This window comes from Tachysurus vachellii, chromosome 15 (genome assembly GCF_030014155.1).
Source record: "Tachysurus vachellii isolate PV-2020 chromosome 15, HZAU_Pvac_v1, whole genome shotgun sequence".
Classification (NCBI taxonomy): domain Eukaryota; kingdom Metazoa; phylum Chordata; class Actinopteri; order Siluriformes; family Bagridae; genus Tachysurus; species Tachysurus vachellii.
Window position 1 is genome coordinate 1,775,564 of NC_083474.1, and position 12,500 is coordinate 1,788,063.

Genomic DNA, 12,500 nt, shown 5'->3' on the forward strand with positions numbered 1-12,500 from the left:
AGGCGTCATCGGGCATCAAGGCAGGATACACCCTGGACGGAGTGCCAACCCATCTCCAACTACCCTATCCGAACTACCTCGGGTCACGGGGAGCTGTGCCTATCTCAGGCGTCATCGGGCATCAAGGCAGGATACACCCTGGACGTATCCTGCCTTGATGCATCGCAGGGCACACACACACACACTCTCATTCACTCACGCAATCACACACTACGGACAATTTTCCAGAGATGCCAATCAACCTACCATGCATGTCTTTGGACCGGGGGAGGAAACCGGAGTACCCGGAGGAAACCCCCGAGGTACGGGGAGAACATGCAAACTCCACACACACAAGGTGGTAGGCGGGAATCGAACCCCCAACCCTAGAGGTGTGAGGCGGACGTGCTAACCACTAAGCCACCGTGCCCGCTAGTCCATTTAAGATCCATTTAAGTGTAAAGTAGCATTAAGAGTGCTAGTAAGTGAACGAAAGTGAAAGTGTAATTCCTCCTAACTCCTCCGACTGTTTACTTCTTCCTCAACCTCCGTGCGCATCTTCCGTAAAGTAAAACCAGTTTATTTTTTTTAACATTCTCTTTTATTACTATATGTTTTTATACAATATTTGTCATTTATAAATACAGGTACTGAACATTTTTCACATTCAAAACACATAAACAAAACAACTGGAGTGGAATTTTGCGAGCTGGAACGGATTAATGGGATTTCAATTCATTTAAACGGGGAAAATTGTTTTGAGATACGAGCAATTTGAGATACGAGCAAAGTCACGGAACGAATTAAACTCGTATCTCCAGGTATTACTGTATTTCTGTATTAAATGACGAATATATACTGTAGTAGGCGATGAGCTGAACTTAATCACAGCTTGCCGTTTACTGAGGTCTCTGTCTTGTCTCTGTTTGTCTTGTTTCTCCGCTTATGGCTTCTAAAAGCCCAGTTGCAAACTTTGCTGCCTGCTGTGCTTGTTCCTGTCACATACTCACAAACTCTGTGGTGCATCTCAAAGTGAGAATTAGAGAACATTTTTTCCCTCCCATTTTCAGCTCTATAAGGAGATCGAGCTCTGCTCCAAGATTAGGAAAGTCATTCAGTTTGACAGGGACGAGTCCTGCATGATCGGCTATGGTAATAAATGCTCTCAAGTAAAAAAAAAAAACAAACAAAAAAAAACTTGGTGTGTACGTTCAGTTTGCTAATCGGATGGATACGATGCGTGTTAGTTCACTCGTTCTCTCTCTGACAGGTTTCTCTATCTCTATGGTGGAGGACGACAGCGTGCAGCAACTCTACATTACCGACGTAAAAGCAGGAGGATTAGCGTTCGCCAAAGGTTTATTACTTCTCTTCTTCTCTGCTTAATTATCCTGTCGGTTTCTCCCCTGCCCAGCTCTCTCTTTCTGGCTCGTTCTCTCGCTCACGTTAATGGGTGTTATTGCTGTGCCACGCAGCGTTACATAACACACGCACTGAAGGCTTTGTGGGTTTCTGCAGGCTCAGATCAGACATGCCAGCTGACTCATGCTCCACTCAGAAGAAAAATAAGTAGCATGATATCACTCCAGTGCCATCATTCCAGCCTTACACCAATCTTTTTTTTTTCCAGTGTCAGTACATATGGTGCCCAGTTAGTATCAAGACTAGTCAAGACATGTTTTGGAAGGCATTTTTATAGTAATGCATCAGTTTCAGCTGGCTGGCAAATACAGATCTAAAATCCATCTGAGTGTGTTTTTTTTTGAGGAGATTTTATACTTTCTTGAGATCTGGGTCAACAAGCGAGAGACAGAAGATAGATACCAGTGAGCCTTGTGAAACTTCCAATCCAGCGTTTGAGCTAAATGCAGCTAAATGCATCTAAATGCACAAACACATCATTAGATCATCAGTATGAGTTTTTCAAAGTATATGACAGAGATGGGGGACTCGAGTCATATGATTCGATTCAAGTCAGACTTAAGTCGCATATTTGATACTTGAGACTTGCTTGACAAATGTTAAAAAAAGACTCGATTTGACTTTGACTTGACACTCGTGACATGAGACTTGACTCGGACTTGAGTTAAATGACTCGGAGACGGGGGACTCGACTTGACTCGAGTCAGACTTAAGTCGCAAATTTGAGACTTGAGACTTGCTTGACAAATGTAAATAAAGACTCGACTTGACTGACTTGACATTCGTGACTTGAGACTTGACTCGGACTTGAGTTAAATGACTCGGAGACGGGGGACTCGACTTGACTCGAGTCAGATTTAAGTCGCATATTTGATACTTGAGACTTGCTTGACAAATGTTAAAAAAAGACTCAACCTGACTTTGACTTGACATTCGTGACTTGAGACTTGACTCGGACTTGAGTTAAATGACTCGGAGACGGGGGACTTGACTTGACTCGAGTCAGACTTAAGTCGCAAATTTGAGACTTGAGACTTGCTTGACAAATGTAAATAAAGACTCGACTTGACTGACTTGACATTCGTGACTTGAGACTTGACTCGGACTTGAGTTAAATGACTCGGAGACGGGGGACTCGACTTGACTCGAGTCAGATTTAAGTCGCATATTTGATACTTGAGACTTGCTTGACAAATGTTAAAAAAAGACTCAACCTGACTTTGACTTGACATTCGTGACTTGAGACTTGACTCGGACTTGAGTTAAATGACTCGGAGACGGGGGACTTGACTTGACTCGAGTCAGACTTAAGTCGCAAATTTGAGACTTGAGACTTGCTTGACAAATGTAAATAAAGACTCGACTTGACTGACTTGACATTCGTGACTTGAGACTTGACTCGGACTTGAGTTAAATGACTCGGAGACGGGGGACTCGACTTGACTCGAGTCAGACTTAAGTCGCAAATTTGAGACTTGAGACTTGCTTGACAAATGTTAAAAAAAGACTCAACCTGACTTTGACTTGACATTCGTGACTTGAGACTTGACTCGGACTTGAGTTAAATGACTCGGAGACGGGGGACTCGACTTGACTCGAGTCAGACTTAAGTCGCATATTTGAGACTTGAGACTTGCTTGACAAATATTAAAAAAAGACTCGACTTAACTTTGACTTGACATTCGTGACTTGAGACTTGACTCGGACTTGAGTTAAATGACTCGGAGACGGGGGACTCGACTTGACTCGAGTCAGACTTAAGTCGCAAATTTGAGACTTGAGACTTGCTTGACAAATGTTAAAAAAAGACTCGACTTAACTTTGACTTGACATTCGTGACTTGAGACTTGACTCGGACTTGAGTTAAATGACTCGGAGACGGGGGACTCGACTTGACTCGAGTCAGACTTAAGTCGCAAATTTGAGACTTGAGACTTGCTTGACAAATGTTAAAAAAAGACTCGACTTGACTTTGACTTGACATTCGTGACTTGAGACTTGACTCGGACTTGAGTTAAATGACTCGGAGACGGGGGACTCGACTTGACTCGAGTCAGACTTAAGTCGCAAATTTGAGACTTGAGACTTGCTTGACAAATGTTAAAAAAAGACTCGACTTGACTTTGACTTGACATTCGTGACTTGAGACTTGACTCGGACTTGAGTTAAATGACTCGGAGACGGGGGACTCGACTTGACTTAAGTCAGACTTAAGTCGCATATTTGAGACTTGAGACTTGCTTGACAAATGTAAAAAAAGACTCGACTTGACTGACTTGACATTCGTGACTTGAGACTTGACTCGGACTTGAGTTAAATGACTCGGAGACGGGGGACTCGACTTGACTCGAGTCAGACTTAAGTCGCAAATTTGAGACTTGAGACTTGCTTGACAAATGTTAAAAAAAGACTCGACTTGACTTTGACTTGACATTCGTGACTTGAGACTTGACTCGGACTTGAGTTAAATGACTCGGAGACGGGGGACTCGACTTGACTCGAGTCAGACTTAAGTCGCATATTTGAGACTTGAGACTTGCTTGACAAATGTAAAAAAAGACTCGACTTGACTGACTTGACATTCGTGACTTGAGACTTGACTCTGACTTGAGTTAAATGACTCGGAGACGGGGGACTCGACTTGACTCGAGTCAGACTTAAGTCGCAAATTTGAGACTTGAGACTTGCTTGACAAATGTTAAAAAAAGACTCGACTTGACTTTGACTTGACATTCGTGACTTGAGACTTGACTCGGACTTGAGTTAAATGACTCGGAGACGGGGGACTCGACTTGACTCGAGTCAGACTTAAGTCGCATATTTGAGACTTGAGACTTGCTTGACAAATGTTAAAAAAAGACTCGACCTAACTTTGACTTGACATTCGTGACTTGAGACTTGACTCGGACTTGAGTTAAATGACTCGGAGACGGGGGACTCGACTTGACTCGAGTCAGACTTAAGTCGCAAATTTGAGACTTGAGACTTGCTTGACAAATGTTAAAAAAAGACTCGACTTAACTTTGACTTGACATTCGTGACTTGAGACTTGACTCGGACTTGAGTTAAATGACTCGGAGACGGGGGACTCGACTTGACTCGAGTCAGACTTAAGTCGCAAATTTGAGACTTGAGACTTGCTTGACAAATGTTAAAAAAAGACTCGACTTGACTTTGACTTGACATTCGTGACTTGAGACTTGACTCGGACTTGAGTTAAATGACTCGGAGACGGGGGACTCGACTTGACTCGAGTCAGACTTAAGTCGCAAATTTGAGACTTGAGACTTGCTTGACAAATGTTAAAAAAAGACTCGACTTGACTCACTTGACATTCGTGACTTGAGACTTGACTCGGACTTGAGTTAAATGACTCGGAGACGGGGGACTCGACTTGAGTCGAGTCAGACTTAAGTCACAAATTTGAGACTTGAGACTTGCTTGACAAATGTTAAAAAAAGACTCGACTTGACTTTGACTTTACATTCGTGACTTGAGACTTGACTCGGACTTGAGTTAAATGACTCGGAGACGGGGGACTCGACTTGACTTAAGTCAGACTTAAGTCGCATATTTGAGACTTGAGACTTGCTTGACAAATGTAAAAAAAGACTCGACTTGACTGACTTGACATTCGTGACTTGAGACTTGACTCGGACTTGAGTTAAATGACTCGGAGACGGGGGACTCGACTTGACTCGAGTCAGATTTAAGTCGCATATTTGATACTTGAGACTTGCTTGACAAATGTAAAAAAAGACTCGACTTGACTGACTTGACATTCGTGACTTGAGACTTGACTCGGACTTGAGTTAAATGACTCGGAGATGGGGGACTCGACTTGACTCGAGTCAGACTTAAGTCACAAGTTTGAGACTTGAGACTTGCTTGACAAATGTTAAAAAAAGACTCGACTTGACTTTGACTTGACATACATGACTTGAGACTTACATGTGTGACTTACTCCCACATCTGCTATATAATAATAAATTCTAGGAAGATTAAAGCGAGATAAGCCATGTTATGATCTTGAGTCTTATGATCATGTTCTACTGCCCTAACACATTCTAAATAACCTCGATGAATGAAAAACATCATTTAGACTATTCAGAAAATTGTGTTAACAAAGTGAAAATTGTGATAACAAAGTGACTGGTGGGAAATGCAGGTTTGAATGCGGGAGACGAGATCCTGCAGCTGAATGGCAAAAACTCCAGCACGTTGACATTCTCCGACATGAAGACTGCGTTCTCTCAGGCATCTCTCTCACTCACCGTGAACACGCTGCCCCCGATGGACCGAAGGCAACACTGTTTCCTACCCCCGAGACGCTCTGATGCCGTCCAGCAACTGTACACTGACATCTTCTCCCAGAACCAGGGTAAGTCAAGTCAGAACCAGCAGAACCCTGTGGACTGCTGTGACGTAAAAGGAAAAAGGACAATGGATGTTAAAAGGACGTTTAATGTAATAGGACAATGGTGAGTTGGGATTCTGGAGGAATCAAGGGGAGTGGGGTCACCATCAAGAACTGCAGTGAGCAGGACCATGATAAGTTGGTAGATCCAGCAGATACCAGATTACATCCATTCTTCCACCCACCCACCCACTGATCCATCTCTATCCATCTAACTACCCAATTACCCATCTATCTATTGATCAATCCACCTGTTCATCCACCCACCCATCACTCCATCCACCGATTCATCCACACATCCAACTAACCACCTATACAAAAATCCCTCCATCCATCCATACATCCAAAAACCCACTCACCGTCCACCTATCCATTCCAACCAACCCACAATATATCAGTTTCTTTTAGTGGTTAAGGTGTAGGGCTACCAATCGGAAGGTTGTGAGTTCGATTCCTACGTCCACCAAGCTGCTACTGCTGGGCCCCTGAGCAAGGCCCTTAACCCTCAATTGCTCAGTTGTATAAAAATGAGATACAAATGTAAGTCGCTCTGGATAAGGGCGTCTGCTAAATGCTGTAAATGTAAATGAGCGCTGCTTAAGTAGCAAGACCAGCTGGGTGTAGTTGGTTTGTTTTCAAGACCAGCCTACCATGAGAAACAGGATCAATTGCTGTTAGAATCAGGATAAATACTTGCTTTGCATCTTTCTCATTGTGGATCATTGTTTATAATATTTAATTTTTTCTGTCATTTAATTTAAGTCTATTTTTTTCCCCCAGAGGATATTCTCGATGACGGAGTTGGGCTCATCTCCGAGACGTCTGGGGACAGCCTAGACGATGACACTGAGCTGTTTAGTGACTACAGGGACTATGAAACGGTAAAGATCTCTGACTGACTGCCTGCTGCAGTATTTTATCCAAGGGGACATGATACACAGTTCAGCTGGTTGCATTGGTTCACAACCTATTGGTCCCAAGTTCCTGAGCTTCAGTTGCTGTTTGTACCAAGTCTTGCATGTTAATGCTTTTCTATGGGTTCTTTCCATCCAAGGTGTATTTCTGCTTGGCATCTTGTCTTCCTGGGATAGTCTTTGAATCCACTGTGACACTGGCCAGAGTGAAACGATTACTGAATATAAATGAATGATTTATCCATTTATCTTAGTTGTGATCTAATCACAGGGGCACGGTGGCTTAGTGGTTAGCACATTCGCCTCAGACCTCCAGGGTTGGGGGTTCGATTCCCGCCTCTGCCTTGTGTTTGTGGAGTTTGCATGTTCTCCCCGTGCCTCGGGGGTTTCCTCCCCCAGTCCAAAGACATGCGTGGTAGGTTGATTGGCATCTCTGGAAAATTGTCCGTAGTGTGTGATTGCGTGAGTGAACGAGAGTGTGTGTGTGCCCTGCGATGGGTTGGCACTCCGTCCAGGGTGTATCCTGCCTTGATGCCGATGACGCCTGAGATAGGCACAGGCTCCCCGTGACCCGAGGTAGTTCGGATAAGCGGTAGAAAATGAGTGAGAGTGATCCAATCACAACTTCTTTCTTTTAGATGGAGCTAACCACAGTTTTAGTTGGACTGTGGGACACATTACACACATACAGTACATATATGGATGGCAGACAAACACACACACACACACACACACACACACACACACACACACACACATAGACATACTGAGAATAGGCATTTGCAGGTTTCTGGGACTCAGTGCTCTGCTGCCTGCACGGTGTCTCCAAGTGTCTCCAAGAACAAACTTGTTCATTTTTTTTCAGTTATTCATCTGCAGTCCTTGGTAAAGTGACAAGGTCTACATTAACGCATATCTGCTGTTACAGGCTAAATAGCTTGACTTAGATAACCAGTGATTCAGGGGATTTTTACACCTGGTCACTTCATGCGTTTTCTGTGATCTGATAGCTATCCGATGGTAAAAAGACCAGGTCTAAATGCCCTCCGAAACGTTTTTGAGACGGATATAAATCCGATGGTACAAACCACTTCAGGAGGTGGTCTGGGACGCATTTCAGATGAAACTGGACAGGTGTAAATGAATGTGTTTGTTCAAGCCACATACGTCAGCGCTATACTCCTCCCAAACGGAAGTACGTCACTTGCAAGTGACTCACGAGTCGTGCGTCGCGCCAGAAACAAATAAACATCGCCCGCGAAAATGCAGCAAACAGTAAACGCTGTTTTTTGTAACATAACCGTCGTAACGAGTTTTTTCGTCTTCTTTTTGATTGCGTTCTGAAAACCGCACACACCAAAGCGTGTTCCGTTTCAATTACCCCGGAAATGAGGTAAAATATATTAGCATTTTGGGCGGGAGTAGAAAGATTGGATCGATATCCGGTTCGCCGAGACGCATTTATGTGGCCTAATGTAAACGGAACAGTTTTAACAAATCAGATAGCTATCGGATCAGAGACAACACATGAAGTGACCAGGTGTAAAAAGGCCCTCAGTGCTGGACTCCTTATTTGAGTTTACTTCCCAATTGCTAGTTAGGGGAAGCAATTAAGACTTTGTTCTATGTAGAAAACTCTACACAAGAGAAGATAATCAGGATCTAATGATTGCTAGGGATTTCAGGATTTCCTCAAATCTAAGTATTCTTCCAAAGAAATAAATGTTTGCTGCTTGATTTTGTGTTGATGTACAAGTGCCTTTTTTAAAAAAAAAAAAACAACCCAAATTTATTATTGACCGATCTTTCGTTGTGTGTACGGGTTGAAGAACCGTATTGTAGTAATATTTTCTAGTAATCAAACACGCTTATTGCTGCTTTAATAGCACAGCTGTTGAATTAGTGTTTCCCTTCATGCATCTGTATCTTGGTTTAGCATGCTGTTATTCCACCAACTGCTACACCCCCCATTTCCCCCATCTTTCTATCCACAGGGGTTTGTGTCAGTGAAGTTAGCAAAGACTGCGGTAGAACACTATGATTAGCCTAAGGGGGCACACACCTGCATGCACACACACACACACAAACACTGACACACACACAGTTGTAACTCCCACACAGAGAAGGTTTTTTTGTCTCGGCTGCATGAGGTGGTCTTTTATTCTGATGGATTGATTGGTACTCAATGCGATGAATCTGTCATTTACTAAGTGCTCACTGACACACACACACACACACACACACACACACACACACAAAACAATGGTCTGTAGCACTGAAATAAAATCATTATTTGTGAAGGCTGGTTACAATATTGCATGGAAAATGGAAAAAACTGCTTATCAACAATATGCCGTTATTATTATTATAAAACCATCATGGCTGAGCTTTATATAGCACTGTGTTTTATTATACATATACATTTAATGGTTCTCTTGTTGAACTGGGTTTTTAGTAAATATGGACTGATGAATCTGGTCTTTTTCGAGTTGAGTTTCATAGTGAATGTCAGTGTTTTGAGTCTCTTAGAAGACTCAAAGACTGCAATGATGAATCATGTGCACTAGTGAGTCGGGTCTCACAGCGAATCAGGTGCATCGGTGAGTGAAGTGTCATTGTATTGGTGAATTGCGACTCTTGGTGAATCAGGTATCGCAGTGAATTGGGTCTTTTGGTGAGTGGGGTTCTAAGTGAGTTGAGTTTCTTAGTGAATCAAGTGCATTGACTCGAGTTCCTCAGTGAATTGGTGAATCAGTTCACTTAGTGATTTGGGTCTTTTGAAACGGATCTCTCGGTGAATCGAGTGTCTTGAGTTGTGTCTCTTGATGAGTGGTGTCTCTTAGTGAGTCAGTTGCACTTGTGAATCGCTTCTCTTCGTGATTTGAGTGACTTAATGAATCGCGTCACTTGGTGAGTTGGGTTTCTTAGTTGGGTCTCTTAGTGAGTCTATCTATCTATCTATCTATCTATCTATCTATCTGTCTGTCTGTCTGTCTGTCTGTCTGTCTGTCTGTTTATCTATCTGTCTGTCTGACTGTCTATCTATCTGTCTGTCTGTCTGTCTGTCTGTTTGTCCATCTATCCGTCTGTCTGTCTATCTATCTATCTATCTGTCTGTCTGTCTGTCTGTCTGACTGTCTGTCTGTCACTAGCTACTCTAGCTAGCTATGGGTCTGTGTAGAAGGTGAAAAAGACTGAGACAGTGTGAGAGATTTAGCAAAGATTTGAAGGACGAAGCTGTTGCTTTGGTACAAGAGTGCGTAGGTGGGCAAATGAGAGAGAGAGAGAGAGACTCCAGTATTTTATCATGATTGCGTTCACTATTTTCTGTCTTTTATTTTATTTGAGAGCAACAGGAGAGAGAAAGAGAGAGGGAGAGAGAGAGGGTGGGGAGGGAGAGCTGAAGTCTGGTGGTTCTGTGAGTCTCTGTATTCAGTCTTCAGCATCAGTGCACATTGAGGGTGTATGAGTGTGTTTCCCATCTGCTCTGGGCTCAGCACGTGGTGTGTGTGTGTGAGAGTGTGTGAGTGAATGTGTGTAAGGATCAGTCATGTCAGTGTTAAAGCGGAACCGACACAGCAAACGTTCGTCTGAGTCCATCTACGACATGCTGCACCTGGTGAGCAAAGAGCGCGCACACACGCAAACACACACACACACACAAACACGCACACGCGCACACACACACACAATGTTTCTATTTTAATCCCCCATTCTTTCTTCTTTTCTGCTGTAGTGTGTGTATCTTCTAGTGTTCTAGTGTTTGATTGAACATTAGAAGATAAAAAGAGGAGTGTATACTAGTGCTTGGTGAGTGTGTGTGCATGTTTATACTCACCTGTGTCTGGTCCTCAAAATGACAGAGCTGCTGTAGAGTGGTATGCGTGTGTGTGCGCGCGTGTGTGTGCATGCCTGTGTGTGTACGTGTGTGTGTGTGTGTGTGCATGTGTGATTGTGCGGGTGTGTGTTTTGATCTGCTGGTGGACACTGAATTCTTTCACACACCTACATTACTGCCCTCACTAGGATTTTTTCACTCGTGTGCTTTCCTTTTCTTCCTGTTTTTCTTGTTTATTTATTCATTTTATTTGAATATTGATATTTTTAGCAACTTACAAATTAATAGCAAAAATTCTGAAGGCAAAAACACTGGAAGAAAAACAAAGACAGAGACCAAACTTCTTTACATTCATTACACAATACTTGCTTTTCTGTATTCCATACAGAAATATTAATATTTTAATAAGTAATAATTTTTTTTTTAATACAATTTTTTTTTTTATTGTGAATTTTTATTTATACTTTTGTGTAATATTTCTGCCACAAAATTGACTCCGTACATGACTCAGGTTCAGAGTTTACGTACACACAGATGGACAGAGCACACTGGCATTGTGTGTGTGTGTGTGTGTGTGTGTGTGTGTGTGTGTGTGTGTGTGTCTTTGGCCGACTTGTTCCTTTTGTCTTAGATTTCAAACAGCAGGGACCGAGAACAACGAGTCTCTCTGTCTGTGTCTCAGAGAAACACAAAGATACCAGTTTTATTATTATTTTTTCACACCTTCTGTCGAGCTCCAGTAACTTGTGAATAGTGCGAGATCTCAAGAACTGCAATTATATGGACATATACAAGATATTTGTGATTATTTATTTCACTTTCTGACACACAGACACACACACACACACTAAAGCTAAATGCTCAGGAGTGAACAGAAGGTTTTCTGATGTGTGAATTTATGTCTTTTATTCAGTTTATTCAGGATGTGATTTACAGATGAACAGAAACGTATCGAGTAAAAATTCATTCACAGATGAAATCAGATCCAATCTAACTGACGATATTCCTAACTGTAAGTCTCTACATTCAGATCGCAGCCTTAACCGCACACCCAAAACCTAAACCTTAAACCCACACCGTAACATTAACCGAACCACTTAACAACCTCGAACATAAATCTAAACCTAAACCATAGAACCAATTGTATAGCTGAAGATCAGAAGTCGAGCTCGGATGTAAACTTCAGATCGAGATCCTAACCTTATTATTCTGTAACCCTCAGCTTTAGAACCCAACCTTTACTGTAACCTTTAAACTTAGAATCCAACCTTAACCTAATAAAACTAATTTAATCTTATCCGGAACTATTAAGCCTAGAACCCAACCTCAACTGGAACCATTAACCTTAGAACCCAACTGTAAAACTGTGTAATCTTAGAACCATAAGTGTAAACCTTAACCTACTGTAGAGCCCATCCTTAACTGGAACACTTAGCACTAGATCCTTGGTGTAGTTGTAAACCCTAATCACAGAACCTTAACTCAAGATCCACACTTCAGCTGTAAAACATAACCCTAGAACCCAACTTTAACACAGAACACATCTCAGTTTCATAACAGTCTCTGTCCTGCCCTGGGATTGGTTTGTTGCCCTGATGTGTTCGTCTGTTCTGACGTGACGTGATGTGACATACAGCTAAGTGCGGTGACCCACACTTAGAATTCGTTCTTTAACCCATCCAAAGTGCACACACACAGCAGTGAACACACACCCGGAGCAGTGGGCAGCCATGTATGCTGCGGCGCCCAAGGAGCAGTTGGGGGGTTCGGTGCCTTGCTCAAGGGCACCTCAGTCGTGGTATTGCTGGCCCGAGACTCGAACCCACAACCTTAGGGTTAGGAGTCAAACTCTCTAACCACAACTTCCCCGTTAATCGGATGGTTTATTTGCGCCCTGTCGTATTTCTCAGAAGCCGTTCTGAGGGTCGAT

General features: G+C 42.7%; 2 protein-coding genes across 3 annotated transcripts in view; both read left to right on the plus strand.

Moving 5' to 3' along the window:
- The window catches only part of LOC132858258 (rho guanine nucleotide exchange factor TIAM1-like), a 30,757-nt gene extending 24,020 nt beyond the window's left edge, over window positions 1–6,737 (plus strand). Inside the window, exons 13-16 of the mRNA XM_060888514.1 lie at window positions 1,050–1,131; window positions 1,250–1,336; window positions 5,570–5,782; window positions 6,599–6,737. Of these exons, the coding sequence (XP_060744497.1) occupies window positions 1,050–1,131; window positions 1,250–1,336; window positions 5,570–5,782; window positions 6,599–6,717 (501 nt within the window). The 3' untranslated portion in view covers window positions 6,718–6,737. The remainder of the gene's footprint in view (window positions 1–1,049; window positions 1,132–1,249; window positions 1,337–5,569; window positions 5,783–6,598) is intronic.
- Window positions 6,738–10,206: 3,469 nt separating this feature from the next.
- LOC132858259 (rho guanine nucleotide exchange factor TIAM1-like) overlaps window positions 10,207–12,500 on the plus strand; it is a 20,640-nt gene continuing 18,346 nt past the window's right edge. The window contains exons 1-2 of one of the 2 annotated variants that reach the window (XM_060888516.1): window positions 10,310–10,351; window positions 10,469–10,542. Coding sequence is in view for 1 of the 2 variants with exons in the window: in XM_060888515.1 (XP_060744498.1) it covers window positions 10,283–10,351 (69 nt within the window). In the remaining variant the exon portion in view is untranslated. Of the gene's footprint in view, window positions 10,352–10,468; window positions 10,543–12,500 lie in introns of both variants that reach the window. The other variant, XM_060888515.1, reaches the window with a different exon arrangement.